Raw genomic sequence first — 25,121 nt, 5'->3', positions numbered from 1 at the left:
TTGTTTTGTTTTGCTTTTGAGTCGGGGTCTCATTCTTTCATCCAAACTGGAGTGCAGTGGTTCAATCACGGCTCACTGCAGCCTCAAACTCCTGGACTCAAGAGATCCTCCTGCCTCAACCTCCCAATATTTTTGTTTTAAACAATTGTCTTTTAAAGAAATTAAGAAAAGATTACAAATTTACCAGGTGGTCAAGATATTTGAAAGAAAAAAAAATAGTCTTTTCCATTTAGCCATGTGTTTACCCTTTCCGGGCTCTCAATTCTTTCACGAACATGTTTCCATCTTACGCCATTTCCTTTCAGACAGGAGCCAGAAGTACTTCCTTTTTTGGCAGAGTTGGGGGGATGGAGTTTTGCTCTTGTCACCCAGGCTGGAGTGCAGTGTCACGATCTTGGCTCACTGCAACCTCCGCCTCCCTGGTTCAAGTGATTCTCCTGCCTCAGCCTCCTGAGTAGCTGGGATCACAGACATTCGCCACCATGCCCAGCTTATTTTTGTATTTTTCGTAGAGACGAGGTTTCACCATGTTGGCTAGGCTAGTCTTGAACTCATGACCTCATGTGATCCACCTGCCTCGGCCTCCCGAAGTGCTAGGATTACAGGTGTGAGCCACCGAGCCCAGCCTGAAGTACTTCCTTTAGCATATCTTGTAATGCAGTTTTTCTAGAGACAATTTTTTTTTTCGAGATGGAGTCTTGCTCTGTCCCCCAGGCTGGAGTGCAGTGGCATGATCTCGGCTCATTACAACCTCTGCCTCCTGGGTTCAAGTGATTCTCCTGCCTCAGCCTTCCAAGTAACTGGGACAATAGGCACCCACCATGCCCAGATAATTTTTGTATTTTTAGTAGAGACGGGGTTTCACCATGTTGGCCAGGCTGGTCTCGAACTCCTGACCTCAGGGGATCCACCCACCTTGGCCTCCCAAAGTGCTGGGATTACAGGCCTGAGCCACTGCGCCCGGCCCCAAGTTTCTTTTTACTAGATTTCCATCAGATTTTTTTTCTAAAATAGAAATACAAAGTAAAAGTGCTTTGCTTTGTTGTGGCTGATGGTGATGAGGTTTAGGAAGTCTTTCTTCCTTCCCCACTTCCTCCTTCACTCCTCTCTCTCTCTCTCTCAGGTTAGGAGATAAGGAAGCCTACTTATCCGTCTAGAAGATGAGCCAGTAGGGGGGGTGTCCTAGTTCAGGTGCTATGACAAAATACCTTAAACTGGATAATTTATAAACAGCAGGAAGTTATTTATTGCTCACAATTCTGGAGCCTGGGAAGTCCAACATCAAGGCATCAGCAAATTTGCTGTCTAGTGAAGGCCTGTTCCTCATAGACGGCACCTTCCCTGTGTCCCTACTTGATAGGAGGGTGAAAGGGACAAACTCACTCCCTCAAACCTTTTATAAGGACACTGATCCCATCCATGACCCAATCACCTTCCAGAGGCCCCACCTATCAATATCATCACCTTGGAGATTACATTTCAGCCTGTGGATGTGTGAGGGGCCACGACATTCAGACCACAGTGGGAGGGACACGGAGGGTGCTGCTGGGGGACTGCATGGGAGGGGAGCCATCTTTGTGGAGTTGGGGTTCAAAGCCCAGGAGGAGGGCTGTTCATGGGAGGAGGCAGAAGATGAGGCAGATGCAGCTGCAGGGGGGCTGGGAAGGTGAGGGCGTCTGGCCTCTCAAGGAAGCCCCTGGGATGTCGTGGGCTGACATGGTGAGTTGCAGAGGGGGAAGCTGAGGGGAGAGAAGGATTAAAAGGGGTGTTTGTATGTTTGTTTGTTTTTTGAGACGGAGTTTTGTTCTTGTCACCTACGCTTGAGTGCAATGGTGCAGTCTCGGCTCACTGCAACCTCCGCCTCCTGGGTTCAAGTGATTCTCGTGCCTCAGCCTCCCGAGTAGCTGGGATTACAGGCACGCGTCAACACACCAAGCTAATTTTTGTATTTTTAGTAGGGACGGGGTTTCCCCATGTTGGCCAGGCTGGTCTTGAACTCCTGACCTCAGGTGATCCGCCTGCTTCCGCCTCCCAAAGTGCTGGGATTACAGGCGTGAGCCACCGCGCCCTCCAGGAAACTTCTCTGCCGGTTTCTGTGCGGCTCCCAGTCCAGGTTTTCCTCCTGCCTCCCTGAATTTCTCTAATCTCTTTCACTCCTGCACTGTCCCCTCCTTTTATGCCACCATCCCCCAGGGACCTTGCCTGGCCTTTTCTCTCCTCATTTCACAGCCTTTCTCGGGCCTTCCCCTGCTCAGCCAGTAATGTGTCTCCCAAACTCCTCACTCTCCATATTTCAGGCAGAACAGTTGCCCAACAAAGGTTCTCAATGTAGCCCCCATCAGAATCACATGGAGGATGAGTTCAGACCCAGGGGGCTGGGCCCAATCCCCAGGCCTGCAGTAGGTCTGGAGTGGCTAGAAGTTTAAGAATTTTTTTTTTTTTTTTTGGAGACAGGCTCTCGTTATGTTGCCCAGGCTGGTCTCGAACCTCTAGTTCAGTCGATCAGCCCACCTCAGCTACCCAAAGTGCTGGGATTACAAGGGTGAGCCACGGAGTCCAGCCAAGATAATTTTTTTTTTTTACACGTTCAAAAAAATTCTTTACTTATTAGGTTAATTGTGCAATTAAATTGCAAAAACCGCAATTACTTTTGCACCGACCTAACGGCTCCCCCACTGTAAGTAAAGCAGATAAAGTCAGCCTTTTTCTGGCCGGGCGCGGTGGCTCACGCTTGTAATCCCAGCACTTTGGGAGGCCGAGGCGGGCGGATCACGAGGTCAGGAGATCGAGACCACGGTGATAACCCCGTCTCTACTAAAAATACAAAAAAATCGGCCGGGCGCGGTGGCTCACGCTTGTAATCCCAGCACTTTGGGAGGCCGAGGCGGGTGGATCACGAGGTCAGGAGATCGAGACCACGGTGAAACCCCGTCTCTACTAAAAATACAAAAAAATTAGCCGGGCGTGGTGGCGGGCGCCTGTAGTCCCAGCTACTCGGAGAGGCTGAGGCAGGAGAATGGCGTGAACCCGGGAGGCGGAGCTTGCAGTGAGCCGAGATTGCGCCACTGCACTCCAGCCTGGGCGACAGAGCGAGACTCCGTCTCAAGAAAAAAAAAAAAAAAAATTAGCCGGGCGTGGTGGCGGGCGCCTGTAGTCCCAGCTACTCGGAGAGGCTGAGGCAGGAGAATGGCGTGAACCCGGGAGGCGGAGCTTGCAGTGAGCCGAGATTGCGCCACTGCACTCCAGCCTGGGCGACAGAGCGAGACTCCGTCTCAAAAAAAAAAAAAAGGGTAAGCCTTTTTCTTCTGGGACCAGACTCTGCTCTGCCCCCCGGTGGTGGCCTCAGGCACAGCGCTAAAACGCATGAACCATTTAAGGTATTTCCTGAAACTGGAGAGTGATTGGTGAGACTATTTGCATACCCACAATGCATTGCGCACCAAATACTATTGGTCTTTAAAATTATTTCCCCTTTTTCCTTCAACCTATCTTTCTCGAAACCGAGATTGCTGTCCCGGAATTGTCTGAAGGAAAAGGCTGAAGTCAATGGCTCTTTTGGACGGAAAGAAAGTTACCATTAACGTGTTGGGAGTAGTTGTTACCTGAAAGCTGAGTGCCGACTGTTTCAGCACATATTCTAGTTTCTCTTCAGATCGCGTAAATCTTTCGCCTTTTACTAAAGATTTCCGTGGAGAGGAACAACTGTGAGTCTTAAACTAATTTTTTGTAGGCCTTGCTATTTTAGCAGGGCTTATTTTAGTGTTTTTAAAAAGCAGACGTAATATTAGCAGATGCGTTTAAGCCGTTAATTTTAAGTTTTTTTTCCTGCGGTTTTCGCTTATAGAACCGCTGATTCGAAGTTTTTCCGGATCTCCGAATTGTTAAGGTATGTGTTGCTCGTTTTGTGCCAGTTGTAAGACACATTAGGGTTGGCATGTTGCTTTCGATCAAGAAGAGTAGGGTATGTTGGTTAGTTATACCAGTAGTCTTTACACCCCGGCCGCTGACCAACAGAGAGTTACTGGCTGACAGGCAGGCATTACCGCCTGAACTCTGCTTGCTGTCAGGGTAGCAAGGTATCAGATTCTCCCAGGAGCGGAAACCCTATTGTGAACTGCGTATACGAGGGATCGAGGTGCGTGCTCCTTTTAAGAATGAGTGATGAGAGGGACAGTTTCAGCCTGGAACTGCCCACACCCCCTATCCACCTTCCCCCGCCCTTGGAAAAACTGACTTCCATGAACCGGGTCCCTTGTGCCAGAAAAGTTGGGAACCGCTGGACTATCCGATCAAATGAAGCAGGGACTCGCGGCGAGCTCCCCCGCTGATCCCGCCGGCTTCTCCGTATAGAATCGAAGAAGGCAGTTCCGAGGGCTCTTCTGCCCAGTATCCCCGCCTGAGGAGCGTGCCTGGCGCGCAGCTAGTCCTCCCCAGACCCAACCGGTTTGATGAATCAACCCAAGAGAAAGTGAATTTTCCAGCCACTGCCATTGGCTAGAATTCATCTCAGCCGCAAGGGAGGCTGGGAAATGCAGTCATGCCTTCAGGTAGCCGTGAGCCCTGCTAGTGATGGGAGATTCTAGGGAGAGGTTGGGGAGGAAAAACTAGCAGGGTCTGTCCCGGTAAAGAAGGGAGGAAATCCATCGCAAAAAATCCTGACCCAGAGGCCGGGCGCGGTGGCTCAGGCCTGTAATCCCAGCACTTTGGGAGGTCGAGGCGGGCGGATCACCTCAGGTGTTTGAGACGGGCCTGGCCAACATGGAGAAACCCCGTCTCTACTAAAAATACAAGAATTAGCCGGGCAGGAGGGCGCATGCCTGTAGTCACGGCTACTTGAGGCTGAGCCTCTAAGGAGAATCGCTTGAACCTGGAAGGCGGAGGTTACAGTGAACCGAGATTGCGCCGCTGCACTCGAGCCTGAGTTGCAAAAAAAAAAAAAAAAAAAAAAAAAATTCCGACCCCGGGCAGGCCCTGAAGCAAAAGCAGCTGCCCACAGCGCGCAGCCCTGCTCCCACTGACTCAAAAGCCTCATTCAAGCTACGTAGGAAGTTGGAATTACTGGCTTCTCCCTGCAGAAACCAGCACCGGTCCTTCAGGGTTCAGTAAATACAAAACAATGCTTTGTAAACATTGAACGTGTGTTTCTTCAATGGTTTTTTTTTTTAAGTATAGCTACTTTTAAAAACCTTAAGACAAGCCTTGCTAAAAAAATAGCAAGACTTCTAAAAATTGATTTAAAACTCGCAAACTGTTTCTCTCCACGGAAATCTTTAGTAAAAGGCGAAAGATTTATACGATATGAAGAGAAACCGGAGTACAACCAAGATACTCGGCACTGCAGTTCTCAGGTAATGGCTACTCCCAACAGGCTAATGGTAACTTTCTTTCTGCCCAAAAGAGCTATTGACTTCTGTCTTTTTCTTCAGGAAATTCTGTAACAGCAATCTCAGTTTTGGGAAAGATAGATCGAAGGAAAAGGGGATCTACTAATTTTAAAGACGAAAGTTATTTGGTGCACAATGCATTGTGGGTATGCAAATAAAGTCTCAGCAATCAAGCTCCAGTTTTGACAAACTGGTGAAGCCTTAGGGACTCCTCAAAAAAAGGTTTTCTGTTGGTTTTGTTTTGTCTTAAATTTTTTATTTTTTATTTTATTTTTTTTTTTTTTTTTTGAGACGGAGTCTTGCTCTGTCGCCCAGGCTGGAGTGCAGTGGCGCGATCACGGCTCACTGCAAGCTCCACCTCCCAGGTTCACACCATTCTCCTGCCTCAGCCTCTCCGAGTAGCTGGGACTACAGGCGCCCGCCACCACGCCCGGCTAATTTTTTGTATTTTTAGTAGAGACGGGGTTTCACAGTGGTCTCGATCTCCTGACCTCGTGATCCGCCCGCCTCGGCCTCCCAAAGTGCTGGGATTACAAGCGTGAGCCACCGCGCCCAGCCTATTTTTTATTTTTAATGTTTGTGTGTACATAGTATGTGTATGTATGGGTTACATGACAAGAGAAAGGTTTTGTTTGTTTGTTTGAGATAGAGTCTTGCTCTTGTCACCCAGGCTGGAGTGCTGTGGTGCGATCTCGGCTCACTGCAACCTCCGCCTGCCGGGTTCAAGCAATTCTCCTGCCTCAGCCTCCCGAGTAGCTGGGATTACAGGTATGGGCCACCATGCCCGGCTAATTTTTGTATTTTTAGTAGAGACGGGGTTTCACCATGTTGGCCAGGCTGGTCTCGAACTCCTGACTTCAGGTGATCTGCCCGCCTCGGCCTCCCAAAGTGCTGGAATTACAGGCGTGAGCCACCGCGCCCAGCCCCTGCGAATGCTGTGTAGTTGTCTCTTCCTAAGGTTTTATTTTGAGAGGAGCCCCAGCCTTTCTCACGAGCTCACTTGCCCAGTGTTGCCATCTCCCGGGACAGCCACAGAGCAGTCACCCTGGTCCCTGGCCCGGGTTTTCAGAGCTCTCCTCCACGTGTGTGTTAGTCAGGGTTCTCTAGAGGGACAGGAATAATAGGATCTATGTATATATGAGAGGGACTTTATTAAGGAGAATTTGACTCACACGATCACAAGGTCAAGTCCCATGTTAGGCTGCCTGCAAGTTGAGGAGCAAGGAAGCCAGCAGTGGCTCAGTCCAGGTCCCAAAACCTCAAAAGTAGGGAAGCTGACAGTGCAGCCTTCAATCTGTGGCCGAAGGCCTGAGAGCCCCCAACAAACCACTGGTGTAAGTCCAGGAGTCCAAAAGCCGAAGAACTTGGAGTCTGATGTTCAAGGGCAGGAAGCCTCCAGCACGGGAGAAAGATGAAGCCCGGAGGACCCAGCAAGTCGGCTTTTTCCACCTTCTTCTGCCTGCTTTTTCTAGCTGTGCTGGCAGCCGACTGGATGGTGTCCCCTACACTGTGAGTGGGTCTTCCTGTCCAGTCCATTCTGGCCACACCCAGAAACACCCAGAAACAATACTTTGCATCCTTTGATGCAATCAAGTTGACACTTTTTTTTTTTTTTTTTTGAGATGAAGTTTCTCTCTGTCACCCAGGCTAGAGTGCAATGGCACGATCTCGGCTCATAGCAACCTCCGTCTTCTAGGTTCGAGTGATTCTCTTGCCTCAGCTTCCCAAGTAGCTGGGATTACAGGCACCTGCCACCACACCCGGCTAATTTTTTTGTATTTTTAGTAGAGGCGGGGTTTCACCATGTTGGCCAGGCTGGTCTCGAACTCCTGACCTCAAGTGATCCACCCGTCTCAGCCTCCCAAAGTGCTGGGATTACAGGCGTGGGCCTGTAATCCCAGTAACAGCTTACTATTAACCATCACAAGCTGTTAGCAGAGGTAATGATTAACCCACCACTGGCTGGGGGTACATCCTGCAAGGGTGCCACCACCCAACTCCATGAGTGACCTCTCTTTGACCTTTAGAAGTCACTGTTTTTCACCGGGTCTCAATTTGCACTTTGTAAAACATGGTGAGAAAACCGTTCTTTGGTTTTCAGGGAAGCTGTAGATTGGCTAAAATTATGACAGTAATGAGAGAAGAAGGGATATGTCCATGGGAGGAATGATGATCTCTAATGTCACTGTTGCCATGAATTAGGGCCGGCCGGAGCCCACCCTTTGTCCCTAGAGGTCAGTGATGTGGGCAAAGAAATCCAATTCTTGGGTGGGTGCAGTGGCTCACACCTGTAATCCAACACTTTGGGAGGCCGAGGCGGGAGGATCTTGAGCCCAGGAGTTTGAGGCCAGCCCGGGCAACATGGCGAGACCCCATCTCTACAGAACATTTTTAAAAAATTAGCCGGATGTGGTGGCGTGCACCTGTGGTCCCAGCTACTCAGGAGGCTGAGGTGGGAGGATCACTTGAGCCCAAGAGCTCGAGGCTGCAGTGAGCCATGATTGTACCACTGCACTCCAGCCTGGGAGACAGAGGGAGACCCTGTTTCAAAATAAAGGCTCCCTGGCTTCCCTACACCCACCCACCTCTGTGCATTCAGTCACTCAGGCTCTCCACTGCTTAGCTTGGCTGACTCCCGTCATCTTTCAGTTTCCAGATTGGAGGTTTCACCTTCCTCCAGGAAGACCTCCCTGACTTTCAAGGGGAGGTTAGATGTGCCTGCCCCATAGTCCCGCAGCTCTGACTGCAGTATGATCATCCGCTTTCTTGTCTGTAGGGTCCAGCCCTATGGGGCTTGGCGAGTGTTCTCCCCATGTGCGGAGACAGAGAAATAAAGACAGGTAAGAAATGAAGACACAAGACAAAGAGATAAATAGAAAACACCTGGGCCTGGGGGACCACTACTACCAAGACACGGAGATCAGTAGTGGCCCCAAATGGCTGGGCGCGCTGATATTTATTGTATACAAGACAAGGGGGGCAGGCAGGGTAAGGAAGGTGGGTCGTCCAAGTGATTGATAAGGTCAAGCAAGTCACGTGATCATAGGACAGGGGTCCCTTTCCTTTTAGGTAGCTGAAGCAGAGAGGGAAGGCAGCATACGTCAGCGTTTTCTTCTATGCACTTATCAGAAAGATCAAAGACTTTAAGACTTTCACTATTTCTTCTACCGCTATCTTCTAAGAACTTCAAAGAGGAACCAGGAGTATGGGAGGAACATGAAAGTGGACAAGGAGTGTGACCGTGGAAGCACAGCACCACAGAGAGGGGTTTAGGCCTCCGGATGACTGCGGGCAGGAATGGATAATATCCAACCTCCCACAAGAAGCTGGTGGAGCAGAGTGTTCCCCGACTCCTCCAGGGAAAGGGAGACTCCCTTTCACAGTCGGCTAAGTAACAGGTGCCTTCCCAGGCACTGGTGTTACCACCTGACCAAGAAGCCCTCAAGCGGCCCTTATGCAAGCGTGACAGAGGGCTCACCTCTTGCCTTCTTGGTCACTTCTCACAATGTCCCTTCAGCACCTGACCCTCTACCCGCCGGTTATTCCTTGGTTATACAACAAAGTAATATTAAAAGTTAATGATTAATAATGTTTATACTAATGATTTATAATGTCCATGATCATCTCTATATCTAATTTGTATTATAACTATTCTCATTCTAACTATTTTGTTTATTATACTGAAACAGTTTGTGCCTTCAGTCTCTTGCCTCGGCACCTGGGTAATCCTCCGTCCACACTCGTCTGTCTCTCCTGCAGGCTGCATTCGCTGAGGTGTGTCTGTGTTGTCTGGAAGTAAGTGCCGTCCACCAACGTCCTGCCTGCTCTTCAGAGGCTCCTCAAGCCTTCCCTGCCCAGAGAGATTCCGGGATGAAAAGGAAAAACGTCCCTGCATGGCAGAAATTGATGCTGCTTCTGGAAACGTGGGGCAGGTGGCTGTTTCCAAAATGTGTCTGCCATCACTTGGGCTAGTAGTGGGAGCATCTAGTTTTGGAACTGGACAGACTTGGGAACGCATCCCTGAATCCACCAATTATGTGACTTTGGCTTAATGACTTACTGTCTGGGAGCCTCACTTTCCTCATCTGTAAAACAGGACGGACACTCGCCTTGCAGGAATACTGGAGGTCTGTACTGCACTGCCAACATCTATTCTCCCTCATCCGTGACAAGAGTACCCACAATTTCCTCTGGGAAGCTGCTCCTCTCCAATCAGTGTCTGTTCAGTGGTTGGAGGTTGACCCTACCCCAGCTCTGAGATGGCCCGGCCAGCCTACCCTAATTAGCATATCCCTTTCACCTTGGCCACAGTGACTGACTTAGGGCTGGGGCTGTGCAGAGGTGAGCCTCAGCTTTTTGGGTAGGAATACCAGGACTTGGATTTCACTGGGTTTAATGCTAGGAGGGCGTCAAGCTTGTGATAACTGTGGCCATTTTTGTTACCAGAAGGGTAGCCAGTCTGAGGATGGAAGCCAATCTATAGGAGACAGAGCTAAGAGATACTAATACATCCCTAAGTCACTTGAGTCCTGGATCAAACCATTCCTGAAGCTCCTACTAAGCTACACTGTTATGTGAACCAATACTCTTCCTTTTGTTTAACCAGTTTTTGGTTTTTTGGGGTTTTTTTGTTTGTTTTTGTTTTGTTTTGATATAGGATCTTACCCTGTCACATAGGCTGAAGTACAGTGGTATGATCTTGGCTCACTGCAACCTCTACCTCCTCGGCTCAAGCGATCCTCCCACCTTAGCCTCCCAAGTAACTGGAATCACAGGTGCACGCCACCACCATGCTCAGCTAACTTTTAAAATTTTCTGTAGAGACAAGGTCTCACTATATCACTCAGGCTGGTCTCGAAGTCTTGGGCTCAAGAGATCCTCCTGTCTCAGCCTCCCAAAGTGCTGGGATTATAGGTGTGAGCCACTGTGCTCGGTCAGAAGCTGGTTACTCCTGCACCAGAAATACCCTAAGATTTATTTGGCCAGGCACGGTGGCTCATGCCTATAATCCCAGCAGTTTGGGAGGCTGAGGTGGGCGGATCGCTTGAGCTCAGGAGTTTGAGACCAGCCTGGGCAACATGGTGAAACCCCGTCTCTACAAGATATACAAAAAAAGTTAGCCAGGCATGGTGGCTTGTGCCTATAGTCCCAGCTACTCAGGAGGCTGAGGTGGGAGGGTTGCTTGAGCCCATAAGGCTGAGGCCGCAGTGAGCTGTGATTGCACCACTGCACCCCAGCCTGGGCGACAGAGTGAGACCTTGTCTAAAAAAAAAAAAAAGAAGCATCCACGGTCCTACGACTCTGTATTCTTGGTTTGTTATCACCAGAGAAGAGTTCCATTTCTCCGCTGGAAGGATATGCCCGTATTGGTCTGTTCCGGCTGCTCTAACAATATACCATAGACCAGGCAGCTTCAAAACAGCAGAAATTGATTTCTCCCAGTTCCAGAGGCTGAAGTTCCAAATCACTGTGCCAGCATGGGTCCTAGCGGGGCCCCTCTTTCCGGTTGCAGACTGCTGTCTTCTCATTGCATTCTCATATGGCGGAAAGAGGGTGAGGCAGCTATCCAATTCATGAGGACTGTACCCTCATGACCTAAGAACCCCCCCAAAAGCCACCTCCTAATCCTATCACATTGGCAGTTAGGACATCAATGCAGGGGCCTGGTATGGTGGCTCACACGTGTCGTCCCAGCACTCTGGGAGGCTGAGGCAGGTGGATCACTTGAGCTCAGGAGCTTGAAACCAGCCTGGGCAACATGGCAAAGCCCCATCTCTACAAAAAATACAAAAACCGGCCAGGTGTGGTAGTGCACACCCGTAGTCCCAGCTACTTGGGGAGCCGAGATAGGAGGATTGCCTGGGCCCAGGAGGTTGAGGCTACAGTGAGCCATGTTTACGTCACTGCACTCCAGCCTGGGTGCACTCACAGTTCTCAAAAAAAAAAAAAAAAAAGATTTCAACATAGCAATTTGAGGAGGGGACACAATTCAGCCCATGTCAATGGCCACGGAGAATCCCACTTCCTCCTGGAAAAATCGTCCAGAGGAGCCACAGGCCTCTTGGTTAGTGCCTTAGCCTGGGTCTCCTATCCGGGGCTTGATCTCGTGGGGACCTTCTGTTTCAGTCCATGTCATGTTGCTATAACAGAATACCTGGGGCTGGGTAATTTATAAAGAAAAGAGGTTTTTTTTTTTTTTTTTTTTTGAGGCACAGTGTCGCTCTGTCGCCAGGCTAGAGTGCAGTGGCATGATCTTGGCTCACTGCAACCTTTGACTCCCTGGTTCAAGCGATTCTTCTGCCTCAGTCTCCCGTGTAGCTGGGATTACAGGCATGTGCCACCATACTCAGCTAATTTTTGTTTTTTTGTTTTTGTTTTGTTTTGAGACGGAGTCTTGCTCTGTCGCCCAGGCTGGAGTGCAGTGGCGCAATCTTGGTTCACTGCAAGCTCCACCTCCCGGGTTCACGCCATTCTCCTGCCTCAGCCTCCCGAGTAGCTGGGACTACAGGCGCCTGCCACCATGCCCGGCTGATTTTTTTGTATTTTTAGTAGAGATGCGGTTTCACCATGTTGGCCAGGATGGTCTTGATCTCCTGACCTCGTGATCCACCCGCCTCGGCCTCCCAAAGTACTGGGATTACAGGCGTGAGCTACCATTCCCAGTCAAGAAAAGAGGTTTATTTACCTCACGGCTCTGCATGCTGAGAAGTTTGAGGGCATGGTGCCAGCATCTGCCTGGCCTCCTAGCATGGTGGAGAAGGTTGAAGGGGAAGCAGACACGTGTAAAGAAGCAAAACCCGAGGGGCTTCCTGGTTTTATAACAACCTGCTCTCTTGGGAACTAATCCATTCCCACAAGAGGAAGAACTCACTTACTCCTGAGAGAAGGCACCAAGCCATCCATGAGGGATCCACTCTCCTGACCCAAACACCTCCCACAAAGCCCCACCTCCCAACATTGCCACACTGAGGGCCAAATGTCAACAAACCATATCCAAACCGTAGCACCTTCTGAGTAGCCGAATAAAATATGCCTACGAATTGTCCACGCCAGGCACAGAAGAGGAGAGCTTGTGTCTACTGGCTCCATGTACCACGGGTGAAGGGTGGCCCCAAACGGTGTTATCATTCACATGCTTCAAGGCTACATATGCCTGAGTGCCTTGCAGCTTCCTAAAGATGACAGAGGCTGATGTTGGGTGCTGCCAGGACACTCATACCCATGCAGAGCTGGCTGTCGCCACAATGGCAGGAGTCAAGGTGGCTGAGAGAGGCCAGGCGCAGTGGCTCAAGTCTGTAATCCCACCACTTCGGAAGGCAGAGGTGGGTGGATTACCTGAGGTCAGGAGTTCGAGACCAGCCTGGCCAACATGGTAAAACCCCGTCTCTTCCAAAAGTACAAAAATTAGCCAGGTGTAGTGGCACACGCCTGTAATCCCAGCTGCTCAGAGAAGGCTGAGTGAAGCAGGAGAATCGCTTGAACCTGGGAGGAGGAGCTTGCAGTGAGCTGAGACTGCCATACAGCACTCTAGCCTGGACAACAGAATGAGACCCCGTCTCAAAAAAAAAAAAAAAAAAAAAGGGGTGGCTGAGAGGATGTGAAATGGGACAGAGGTATGAGGTGCAGGTAGATTTTCAGGGAGTGAACACATTTCCGAACCAATGTTTCAGCTGTTGGGAAGTTTCAGATAGTATGCAATTAAATTTTCCACACCAGATTTCAGGCCCCGAAAAAGCAACCTGAAAAAGGCTCTCTGTGGCCGGGCGCGGTGACTCACACCTGTAATCCCAGCACTTTGGGAGGCCGAGGCAGGCAGATCACGAGGTCAGATCGAGACCATCCTGGCTAACATGGTGAAACCCCATCTCTACTAAAAGTACAGAAAATTAGCCAGGTGTGGTGGCGGGCGCCTGTAGTCCCAGCTACTCAGGAGTCTGAGGCAGGAGTGGCGTGAACCTGGGAGGTGGAGCTTGCAGCGAGCCGAGATCATGCCACTGCACTCCAGCCTGGGCGACAGCGAGACCCTGTCTCAAAAAAAAAAAAAAAAAGAAAAAGGCTCTCTATGCAGCCACAGCCTCCACTGGACCATGCAGATGGGACCCACCAGGGTTACTGCTTGGCCCGCTCCACCGTGGACCACCAGCATCTCCTCTCTACCATGGTGGCCAGCTGGAAGCCCTGTGGACACTGAGCCATGCCACAGAAGCCATCAGACGCGTGCCATGGGGAGAAATGGCAGTGTGGGGACTCCAAGCAAGCCTGCACCGGCATCAAGGCAGAGTTTGCACTCCAGTCACTCCATGGTCGCGTGGCCTTGGACAAATGATTCACTGTGTGAGGTCCAGGTTCCACATCTCTCAAACTGGGATCTTAACCCCCAGCAACCTCTTCGTCCCAAAAGGCCGTGTTGATGTGAAATATCTAACATGTATGGTGAGCACTTAATGAGAGCTGTACCTTACAAACCTCAGTTTATTGACATTCTAGTCATTCGATAGTTATTTCTCAGGCACCACATACAAAGGTTTGTTTTTTTGAGGTGGAGTTTCGCTCGTTGCCCAGGCTGGAGTGCAATGGCGCGATCTTGGCTCACTGCAACCTCCGCCTCCCAGGTTCAAGCGATTCTCCTGCCTCACCCTCCTGAGTAGCTGGGATTACAGGCATGCACCACCATGCCAGGCTAATTTTGTATTTTTAGTGGAGACGGGGTTTCTCCATGTTGGTCAGGCTGGTCTCAAACTCCCAACCTCAGGTGATCTGCCCACCTCAGCCTCCCAAAGTGCTGGGATTATAGGCGTGAGCCACCGTGCCTGGCTTTGTTTTACATTTATGGGAGCCTACAACATGCCCAGTTCCAAGTTCAAGAAGGAATGGGAGCTGCAGTTCTTGTGGTCTAACAGCTTTCCATTTAATGTCACACTGTAAATGACACCAAATGTACCCTAGGAGGTTCCCACGCTGTGATAGGTGAACCAGCCCGTGGCCCACAGCTGGAAGACCATGTCAGAGATCTGCACGACCAGGGGAGAAGGTGCTGCACGGACAGAAGTAAGTGGGTTACCAGTGCCAGTAAGAGCAGAGCTTGAGTTTACTCTCGTAACCGTCGGCTGTGGGCCACACATTTGGCTCCTTTGCAGGCAGACCAGGCTTCCCGGTGAGTCATGCTGCTTAAAATGCTGTCTGGGAACGCAGAGAACGTCTAAACGCCAAGACGCTGAGGACAGCCCGCAGGTGGACTGCCATGCCCGGCTCGGCCCCTTTTTGGTTCCTGGAGTGGACAGTTCCCTTCTCCTCCCCACAGAGGGGAAGCATCCGATGGTGGCTTCAGCAGACAACCTGGAGAAGGACCACTCAGGGTTTGTCTTGCTGACATCCCACAGCCAGCAAAACCCAGGGCAGGAGAACCCTGGCTCTTTAGGGCAGGTGGGGGAGAGGGCACCTTAGCAGCGAAGGAGCTAGGGTAATGCCAGAAGCAACCCACTCGGCAGGGCCACTCAGCAACCCCCTGGCGAGCAGAAAAGTGGCCACCAACACATCTTCTGGGCAGACTCCTTTGAAGAGAGGTAGAACATACCGGAAAGGAATAGCGTTGTGACAGCGGGGCCGGGTGGGTGTCCTGCTTCTGACAGATCTAGTGCTGAGGGCAGACGTGGTGCATGTCTCCAGGTTTTAACCACACACAAACCGGTCATGAAAGTTTGAAAGATATTTATTTGAAAACAGAACAAAAAAGCTTTGGTATTTCAAAACCTGACAATCATCAATCACTAGAAAGTTAAACACCTCCCCTGAAGCCCCAAAGTACAAAACCACAGATGTCCGCAGGCTCCTAAGAAAGGGCGTGCAAACCCGAGGATGACAGCGCAACCTGCACCCTCCTACAGGCAGCAGCACAGCCACCCTGGGGGGCCCCGGCCCAGCCTCGGGACCGTGGGGCCTCCGAACACTGAGACGGACATCACCGCCAACACTCACCATCTACAGGGGATGCAAAAGCCATCTAGCAAAATCTCAACAAAAATAAATTAAAACTTCATTAAGAAAGAACACGTTAAATTAGGAAGAGGACACAACTTTTCCTAGACAAGAGTCTTTTCAAAAGACGGTCTATTTCCTGGGACAGAAGAAAGGGGGAAAGCGGAAGGAGTGAGTTCCATTTCAAGTATTTGCCATACAGGTTCGTTTTATTGAGTGGAAAGCTTACAAAAGGTCCACTGGCCCCTTCCCTCCCCACGTGACACTCGTTCCTTCCAATGCAAACTCTGGTGTATCCACACTCACTTCGGCGTCACTGGTTTCCCCCAACAAGGCACAAAGGGCGGGTGCTTCCAAAGGATCCCTTGCTCCTGGCAGCGGGACTTTCAGTGCTGGGTGTCTTGTGTAAATGGTGGCTGAAAGCAGGACTGTTAGTTCACTCAGACACTGGGATCTTCCTGTTCAATTCACAAAACAAGTGTGATTATTGTTCACCGCCAACCCCAGTGGCCAGCTACAGAAATAGGCTACGGAGACAACCCTAGTGGCACCACACCCTGGCTCTGACCCAGCCTTGCAGAATTACCATGGACTCAGTGGCCTGGGCCCTTCTGGAGCTGAGTGTTCACTGGCTCCGCTCTGGCATGGCCCAGCTTGAGCCTGAGTCCAGGAGAGATTGGTCAGTACCCCATGAAGGTCGTTTGGCTCATTTCCCCAACTGGGGGGGGAACCGAAGGTGCACTCAAGAGCGAGGGCACAGAAGCCACCAAGCAGCAGGGAAAAGCAGCCACCTGCCAAACAGACGGCAAAGCCCACACGATGCACATTTGGCACCTGTCCTAGTGCAGCTAGTTCAGAGGCGGCTCACAAGGAAGGCCTCTGTGCGGTCCTTTTTGATCTGACTTTTGATCTTTCTTCGAACTTGAAGAACTCAGCCCTGTCTCCCACTCTTCTGCTCTTTCAGGTCAAGTTCTGCTTCCTTTTCCAAGTCCTGGTCTTGGGCCAGAAACTAGAAGCCGCAGGCATCCCTGTGGATGTGATGGGACACTTCCCATTGCTCTAGGGTGGGATCTGGGCTCTCTGACTACTTGGGAGCACAGACGCAGAGCCTAATATACCTCTCCACTGTCACTACAGTTTAAAAAGAGAAGATAAAGGAGAAAAGAAGAGAAAGGAGGGGAGCGGAGGAAGATTAGAGGGGAGGAGATGGAGATGAGGGAGGAGAGAAGAGAAAGGGAAACAGCTCGGCTCTTTGGGAAACATTTTCTTCTACAACTGCTAACAAAGGCCTCCCCCTAGAATCCCTGCTGGTCTTTCTCCTGAGGAAGCACAGAAGGCCGGGCAGCAGGGCAAAGTAGGCAGCCTCACCCTGCGACAGCAATGCTGATCCTAAGATGCTGCCCCGATGACAGTCTTGCAGCAATGATGGCCAAAATCACTGCTTCCAGGGGCAAACATGTCTCAGGAAACTGGAGGGCAATGCTTCTGTCCTGTGTCCTATGCTAACGAGATAGCCACTCTGGTCCGAGGCCTGGAGCAAGGGGCTGACCTCTGCATGCCATGAAAAGGCACATGGGGGGAAGCTGGGGATCCCGCCAGCAGTTCAGATAGAGGCTTCAAAAGTCAATCTAGGGGCTTGTTGCAGTTTTTTTTTTTTTTTATTATTATATATATATTTTTGAGACAGAGTCTCACTCTGTCGCCCAGGCTGGAGTGCACTGGCATGATCTCGGCTCACTGCAACCTCCGCCTCCTGGGTTCAAGCAATTCTGCCTCAGCCTCCTGAGTAGCTGGAATTACAGGCATGCACCACCATGCCCAGGTAATTTTTGTATTTTTAGTACAGATGGGGTTTCACCATGTTGGCCAGGCTGGTCTTGAACTCCTGACCTCAGGTGATCCACCCGCCTCAGCCTCCCAAAGTACTGGGATTATAGGCATGAGCCACTGCACCCAGCCTCATTATTATTATTTTTAGACAGGGTCTCACTGTGTCACCTGGGATGGAGTGCAATGGTGTAATCACAGCTCACTGCAGCCTCAAACTCCTGGGCTCAAGTGATCCTCCCACCTCAGCCTCCTAAGTAGCTGGGACTACAAGTGTGCACCACCACACCTGGCTGATTTTTAAATTTTGTGTAGAGACAAGTCCTCGTTATCCTGCCCAGGCTGATGTCAAACTACTGGGCTCAAAGGATCCTCCCACCTTGGCCTCCCAAAGTGTTGGGATTATAGGCATGAGCCACCAGGCCCTGCCTCTAATTTTTTTTTTTTTACTTTTATTTGCTTTTTTGTTTTTTGCTTTTCTGAGACAGGATCTTGCTCTGTTGCCCAAGCAGAGTACAATGGCACAATCATAGTTCACTGCAGCCTCAAACTCCTGGGCTCAAGGGATTCTCCCACCTCAGCCTCCCAAGTAGCTGGGACTACAGGCACAAGCCACCACACCCGGCTTGCAGTTATTTTTAAATGCTGAGATTTATGATGGGGGAGGAGGGGAGGGCTGCCCTGGGAAGCCAGAAGACCATCACTTCACACCTGGATTTCCACAGCTTTCCCTTCCTTGTCGTCTCCTCTCAAAACACTTGCGCGCTCTCTCTGGTGTCAAGGGCTGAGGGCATCAGGACACCCATTCCTGCCCAGGCCGCACCCCCCCTCGCCAGGCTAGCCCCTTCCGAGACACAGGGCTGAGAGCAAGGCCGAGGCCTCGGGTTTCGACCAGATGGCGGCTTCCTACCTTACTCCTGAAGAGGGGCTTGGCTCCAGGCCCACAGTACTCGTTGTAGATGAGCTTGAAGAGGAAGAGGTGGAAGAGGGTGATGAGGGAGGCCACGCTGAACCAGAAGAGGAAGGGCAGCCCGGGGTCCTGCTGGGCCATGTGCTCATCATGGGCCAGGATGGCCTTGAGGTGCAGCGTGTGCCGCAGGTCCTGCAGGTGTGTGAGGTCAGTGGAGATGTAGAGCAGTGGCGTGATGGGCTGTGTCACCATGACCGAGAAGGTGTGGCCCGTGGGCGCCGAGGTCAGCTCCACTGGCTCGTCCAGGCAGCCCGCCTTGCAGGCGTAGATCTTGACAGGCTGGCCGCGGGACTCCACGGACACGTGTAGGTAGGGCTTGCCCTCGGCATCCGCCAGCACGGCCAGGTTGATATGGTCGCTCTTGTAGCGGATGCCATGCAATGCATAGCTGTTGTGCAGCACGTCGGGGTCGGCCTGGAACTGGAGGTGGTTCTCCGTGAACTGCAGCCCCCCGAAGCTGAGCACCATGCCCTGCAGGATGCCTGGGGCGCCCACCTTCACCAGCCCCTTGCAGCCACGCTTCTGGAGGGTCAGCCTCCACAGGTCAGAGAGCTGCAGGATCTGCTGGACGGAGGACAGCCGCCCTGGCCACAGGTTCTCGGCGTGCATGGTGGCGTGGCCGCTGAAGCAGTGATCTTCATAGTTGAGCGTCGACTCCATCTGGTCTCGCTCCCTGTGGCTCAGGGAGGGGCTGAGCAGCGGGGCTGGCGAGCAGGAGAGCATGTAGTAGAGTGTCAGGTTCACGGTCAGGCCAGACGGTGTGTGGGTATCAGTGATCTTCTTCATTTCCACTCCTGCAACACCATGAAAGCTGCACGTTAAGGGGGAAGGACAGCTGGGAGGCAGAGCGTACGAAATAAAGACCAAGGGCAGCAGAAGAGTGAGGTGTTGTGCCTTAATGATAAAGACAGTGGTGCCCGTCTCCCTAAAGTATGGAAGAAAGTCAGCCTGTCTTGTTTACACAACCCACTTGAGCCTATGGGCCTGAAATCTAGAATCCTGTTAAAAACGGGGCCTGGTGCCAGAGCCCAGAGGAACACTGACTTGGCCAGGACTTGGCACCAACCCTATGGTCAGACCTCCTGCACCAGATCAGTCACCAGTGCTGAAGTCAGTCTCAGGCCACTTCTCCTCTCTGTCCTTTCTCTCTCCAGTCCTGTAGCTTTATGTATGTATGTATTTATTTACTGAGACAGAGTCTTACTCTGTCGCCCAGGCTTGAGTGCAGTGGCATGATCTCGGCTTACTACAGCCTCCGCCTCCCAGGTTCAAGTGATTCTCCTGTCTCAGCCTCTAAGTAGCTGGTACTACAGGTGCAGGCCACCACCCATGCATAAAACAGCCCTGGCAGAAGCATTCAATAGATACTTGCTGAATAAACACGTGTTGGGCCCCTTTGCTACTGACGGATTCAACAGCTCTAAGATTTAAAAACATACACACACTCAACAACTTTGTTCCTGTAAAGATGACTATCCTCTCGCCGGGCGCAGTGGCTTATGCCTGTAATCCCAGCACTTTGGGAGGCCGAGGCGGACGGATCACGAGGTCAGGCTAAGTTTTGTATTTTTAGTAGAGACAAGGTTTCACCACGTTGGCCAGGTTGGTCTTGAACTCCTGACCTCAGGTGATCCCCCTGCCTCAGCCTCCCAAAGTGCTGGGATTACAGGCGTGAGCCACTGCGCCCAGCCAGCATGTTCTCGCCTAAAAAGCTGCCTTATTTTAATTTTAATTTTCACTTTTCTAATGTCTGTCTTCCTCCCAACCAGAATTTAAGCAAGCACCATGAGAACAGGAACTCTGGTTCCCATCTGCACCCCTCCATGCATAGAACAGCCCCGGCAGAAGCATTCAATAAATACTTGCTGAATGAACTCAACTCTCTGGGCAACCAAACACAAGGGCTCAGACAATTGGAACCCTGGAAACAAAAACCCCTCTCTCATCCAGAACAGGATTTTCTTTTCTTTAACAGTCAACGAGAGGAGAGTTTTCACTGGGTGGGAGCATCTCAACCTGCTAAAAGAAGGGATTCTCCAACCTCCCTGTGAACCAGTTGCAGCCACAACTGCCAGGACGCACCTCAGCCTAGCAGCGGTTATGTCAAGAGGCCAACGTCTGTCACCAGGCCGACTGCGGTGCTGAGCAAAGAATCAGAGGATCCACCTGCTGGTTTCACCTCTGCAAACTGACTCTAAAACACTTCACTCTGCTCAAATCAGGCCCCATTTACCAAAACGAATAACAGAAATAACAGAAAGAATTGACCTTTACACTCAATTTTCCACTACAGTCTCATAAAAACCTTCTGAGGTAGGCGTTATTGTTATTAAATACAGGCCCAGAGAGATTAGGCGACGAATCCAAAGGTCACACAGACACTAAGCAGTTGAGCAGATTCAACCCCTGGTGAAACGCCAAGCCCAAGTTTTAACCACCCCACCATCACCTTCAGTGTCACCTCTGCAGACTTTGGAGGGACATATCTAGGGTGGACCAAGTGCTGGCCAGGACTCACCTGGGCTGAAGAGCTGAGCCCAGAGGAGCTGGTGGTCTTGAAGCAGCTCAGCCGCTGGCATCTCCAAGAGCTCCAGCATTTCCTTCCGTGCCAAGTCCTGCAGCGCCTTGAGCTCCTTGGCTGCTTTGCTTTTGAGCACCTGGGGGTTAATGGGGCCAGAGACGTGCACCACCCACAGCACCGTCTCATCCAGCTGCGTCTTGGGAGCCACTTGGAGGCGGTTCACCAGCTTCTTGGCGGCCACCACCACCAGGTGCACCAACCCAGTGGGCGTAGGCGGGGACCGGCCTGAGTAGAGGAGGAACTGATGGTCTCCGACCTTCTCCAGGGTACTGGTGAAGGCCTTGGGGGCTGGGCCGGCAGTGGGCCCCACAGTCTGCAGCGCGGCCACGCGCTCCGTCGGGTTGTTGAGCTGGATGCGCTGCAGGTAGACGTGGGGTCGGCCCCTGTGCGCCAGAAAGTCCTCTTGCAGCAGCACGCAGTCGCGGCCGGACCCCGTGGCAAGGCCAGAGACGGAGGCGGGCCCGGGGCCGGCGGCCACGGGGCCAGGACCTGGGGACCCCAGCTGCAGGCAACGCACGCGGCGCAGCAGCCCCTCCCGCAGCAGCAGCACTGCCTCTCCAGCTTCAGCCAGCGCGCTCAGCGGGCGCAGCTGCACGAAGGGCACAAAGTCCGGCGCCACGGCGGGCTCCCGCTCCCCGGGGGTCACCCACAGCCGGTTGGCGGCCACGTCCAGGGCCAGGAAGCCGTTGGCCACCAGGGCCGGCACTCCAGGGCCCAGCGGTACTGCCTCGCCGCGCTCCCGCAGGCCGTGCCAGGCGCGGGTGGCCGCTTCCAGGCAGGCAGACGGCTCGGCGGCGCCCGGCTCACCGCGGGACCAGGGCAGCAGGTGCAGGCCGCCCGCCGCCCGCCGCGCGCCGGACCCCCCAAACCACAGAAGCAGCAGCAGGAGGCCAAGCAGGCAGAGGAGGCGGCGGGCCCAGCTGCTCGACAGCAGTCCCGGCAGCCCCTTGAGCCGCTGCTGCAGCCACATCGGGCCGCCAGGCGCGGGCAAGGGCGCGAGGGCGAGAGGGCGGCCGCCGGGCCCGCCGCCCAGCCCACCGGCCCGGCCGCCCGCGCCTCACTGCCCGGCCCGGACCGCGGCGCCCACCCCGGCCCCCGCAGCAACCGCCGCAGCAGCCGCCACCGCTGCTTCCTCCTTCTTCTCGGTGGCCTCCAGCCGTCAAACGACGCCGGCCATCAAGCGTCGCTGTGTCTTTTACGACAGATGGAAAGCGGGAGGGCAGAGGGAGGAGAAAGAGGCGGGCCGCAGAAAAGGGGGCGGAGCCACGGCGAGGGCGGGACAGAAGCTGCCGGGGGCGGGACCACCCGTTCCCAAGCCGGAAGAGTGAAGTCGAGTGGAGTTAAGTGCAGGGGTCTGGGGAGGACTGGAAGCATCCAATTCACTCGTGAAAAAAACACCGAGCCAGCCAAACCGAACACGTGTTGGGCCCCTTTGCTACTGATGGATTCAACAGCCCCAAGATTTGAAAACATACACACACACACACAACAATTTTGTTTCTGTAAAAATGGCCATCCTCTCGCCGGGCGCGGTGGCTCACGCCTGTAATCCCAGCATTTTGGGAGGCCAAGGCGGGCGGATCACGAGGTCAGGAGTTTGAGACCAGCCTGATCAACATGGTGAAACCCCATCTCTACTAGAAATACAAAAACTAGCTGGGCGTGGTGGCGCATGCCTGTAATCCCTGCTCCTCAGTAGGCTGAGGTAGGAGAACTGCTTGAACCCGTGAGGCGGAGGTTGTAGGCTTGCAGTGAGCCGAGATCACGCCACTGCACTCCAGCCTGGGCGACAGAGTGAGACTCCGCCTCAAAAAAAAAAAAGAAAAAGAAAAGACTATCCTCACTGCAAAAGCACTTGGAACAATACGAAAAGGTGGAGGAAGAAAAAAAAGAGAGACAGAAGACAGAAGAGGAAGAAAGAAGAAGAAAGGAAAAGGGAGGAGGAGGGGAAGGGGAACCACCAGAGGCCAGGAGTGGTGGCTCACTTCTGTAATTCCAGCACTTTAGGAGGCCGAGATGGGCAGATCACTTGAGGTCAGGAGTTCGAAACCAGCCCGACCAACATGGTGAAAACCTGTCTCTACTAAAAATACAAAAATTAGGCTGGGCGCGGTGGCTCGCGCCTGTAATCCCAGCATTTTGGGAGGCCAAGGCCACCAGATCACGACGTCAGGAGATCGAGACCATCCTGGCTAACACGGTGAAACCCTGTCTCTACTAAAAATACAAAAAATTAGCCAGGCGTAGTGGCAGGCGCCTGTAGTCCCAGCTACTCGGGAGGCTGAGGCAGGAGAATGGCGTGAACCCGGGAGGCAGAGCTTGCAGTGAGCCGAGATCGCACCACTGCACTCCAGCCTGGGTGACAGAGGGAGACTGTCTCAAAAAAAAAAAAATAAAATAAAAATATGAAAATGCAAAAATTAGCTGGGCGTGGTGGCGGGCGCCTGTAATCCCAGCTACTTGAGAGACTGAGGCACAAGAATCACTTGAACCAGGGAGGCAGAGGTTGCAGTGAGCCGAGATCGCACCACTGCACTCCAGCCTGGGCAACAGAGCGAGTCTCTGTCTAAAAAAAAAAAAAAACCTAACCACCAGAAACTAGACTTCCCAAAAAATATTTTGTTAACAGACCTGTTTAGCTGCATGTACACCACACGTGGACACAAATCCAGCCAAGCGCCATCAGTGTCTCCACCACACCAAATCGTCTTCTTGATGTCAGTCCTAAGTTTTAACTTATTAAATAAGATAAGACACTAACGTCTCATACTTTGAAAATGACTTTACATTGTGAATCATCAATGCAAAAGAGAAATTTTGCTTTGTATCTTGGGAAAAAAATCCAATATAAGCACAGAGGCAGACAATGGGTGATTGTTTCCACTTTGGTTTCAGTACATTCCAAAGCCAGACAGTGCTTCCCAGTTGTTGGAAATTAAACGGTCATTTGAGGTGGCCTCTCGTGGGCTGTGAGCAGACACAGAAATGTTTGCTGAGGCCAGTGCCCTTTAGAAGGAACTGTCCAGGTGGTCCTACAGTCTGCTTACCATTTTTATTTTATTTATTTTTATTTATTTTTATTTTTTATTTTTTTGAGACAGAGTCACACTTTGTCCCCCAGGCTAAAGTGCAGTGGTGCGAGCTCAGCTCACTGCAACCTCTGCCTCCTAGGCTCAAGCAATTGTCATGCCTCAGCCTCCCAAGTAGCTAGGATTACAGCCAACACGCCTGGCTAATTTTTGTGTTTTTAGTAGAGACCGGGTTTCACAACATTGGCCAGCATGGTCTCAAACTCCTGACCTCAGATGATCCAACTGCCTCAGCCTCCCAAAGTGCTGGGATTACAGGCGTAAGCCACTGTGCCTGCCTTATTTATTTATTTATTTATTTATTTATTTATTTATTTATTCATTGAGAGGGAGTTTCGCTCTTGTTGCCCAGGCTGGAGTGTAGTGGCGCAATCTTGGCTCACCGCAAACTCTGCCTTCTGGTTTCAAGCAATTCTCCTGCCTCAGCCTCCCGAGTAGCTGGGATTACAGGAACCTGCCACCACGCCTGGCTAATTTTTGTATTTTTAGTAGAGATGGAGTTTCACCATGTTGGCCAGGCTGGTCTCGAACTCTTTACTGGTGATCTGCCCACCGTGGCCTCCCAAAGTTCTGGGATTACAGGTGTGAGCCACCACTCCCAGCCCTATTTATTTATTTATTTAGAGAGAGGGTCTCACTCTGTTGCCCAGGCTGGAGTGCAGTGGCACAATCACAGCTCACTGCAACCTCCATCTCCCAGGCTTAAGTGATCCTCCCAACTCAGCCTCCTGAGTAGCTAGAATTATAGGCCCTCACCATTATGCCCAGCTAATTTTGTTTTTTTTTTGGTATTTTTTGGAGAGGCAGGTTTTTGCCATGCTGCCCAGGCTGGTCTTGAGCTCCTGAACTCAAGCAATCCTCCCACCTTGGCCTCCCAGAATGCTGGGATTACAGGTGTGAGCCACCACACTCAGCCTTCTTTCTTTATTTTTTTTTCAATTTTTATTTTAGGTTCAAGGAGTACATGTGCAGGTTTATTACAAGGGGATATTGTGTGATGCGAAGTTTAGGGTTTTTTTTTTTTTTTTGAGACGGAGTTTTGCTCTTGTTGCCCAGGCTGGAGTGAAATGGCACGATCTTGGCACCACAACCTCCACCTCCCAGGTTCAAGCAATTCTCCTGCCTCAGCCTCCCAAGTAGCTGGGATTACAGGCATGTGCCACCATGCCTGGCTAATTTTTTGTATTTTTTAGTAGAGACAGGGTTTCTCCACGTTGGTCAGGCTGGTCTGAAACTCCTGACCTCAGATGATCCACCCGCCTCAGCCTTCCAAAGTGCTGGGATTACAGGCATGG

General features: G+C 51.7%; 1 protein-coding gene, 1 long non-coding RNA gene, 1 other non-coding gene and 1 pseudogene across 8 annotated transcripts; 2 read left to right on the top strand and 2 right to left on the bottom strand.

Annotated features, from left to right (window-relative positions):
* The first annotated feature begins 3,195 nt into the window (after positions 1–3,195).
* Positions 3,196–12,450, top strand: LOC129472359 (uncharacterized). Of its 5 annotated transcripts, none has more exons than XR_010118956.1 (3): positions 3,196–3,704; positions 3,845–3,886; positions 9,074–12,450. It is a non-coding gene; the product is annotated as an uncharacterized lncRNA (long non-coding RNA). The 5 variants fall into 5 exon arrangements; XR_008653896.2 differs by lacking the exons at positions 3,196–3,704; positions 3,845–3,886 and adding exons at positions 5,363–7,618; positions 8,161–8,224 and having other exon boundaries at positions 8,567–12,450; XR_008653895.2 differs by lacking the exons at positions 3,196–3,704; positions 3,845–3,886 and adding exons at positions 5,363–7,618; positions 8,034–8,224 and having other exon boundaries at positions 8,567–12,450.
* On the top strand, positions 3,633–3,752 carry LOC129472806 (U5 spliceosomal RNA). The gene has a single exon (XR_008654077.1). It is a non-coding gene; the product is annotated as a U5 spliceosomal RNA (small nuclear RNA).
* Positions 5,196–5,318, bottom strand: LOC129472805 (uncharacterized; annotated as a pseudogene).
* A 2,627-nt stretch (positions 12,451–15,077) lies between the features above and the next one.
* On the bottom strand, positions 15,078–21,906 carry KIAA2013 (KIAA2013 ortholog). Of its 2 annotated transcripts, XM_055261773.2 has the most exons (3): positions 20,675–21,906; positions 18,097–18,950; positions 15,078–15,817 (listed from the first exon to the last, which is right to left on the bottom strand). In XM_055261773.2, exons 1-3 carry the CDS (start codon positions 21,705–21,707, stop codon positions 15,800–15,802), a joined length of 1,905 nt encoding a protein of 634 aa, XP_055117748.1. In that variant the 5' UTR covers positions 21,708–21,906; the 3' UTR covers positions 15,078–15,799. The 2 variants fall into 2 exon arrangements, with proteins under 2 accessions (XP_055117748.1, XP_055117749.1); XM_055261774.2 differs by lacking the exon at positions 15,078–15,817 and having other exon boundaries at positions 17,035–18,950; positions 20,675–21,888.
* Between the last annotated feature and the right edge of the window lie 3,215 nt (positions 21,907–25,121).

This window comes from Symphalangus syndactylus, chromosome 22 (genome assembly GCF_028878055.3).
Source record: "Symphalangus syndactylus isolate Jambi chromosome 22, NHGRI_mSymSyn1-v2.1_pri, whole genome shotgun sequence".
Taxonomy (NCBI): domain Eukaryota; kingdom Metazoa; phylum Chordata; class Mammalia; order Primates; family Hylobatidae; genus Symphalangus; species Symphalangus syndactylus.
The sequence above is the reverse complement of the archived record's forward strand: the minus strand, read 5'-3'. Positions and strand labels throughout refer to the sequence as shown.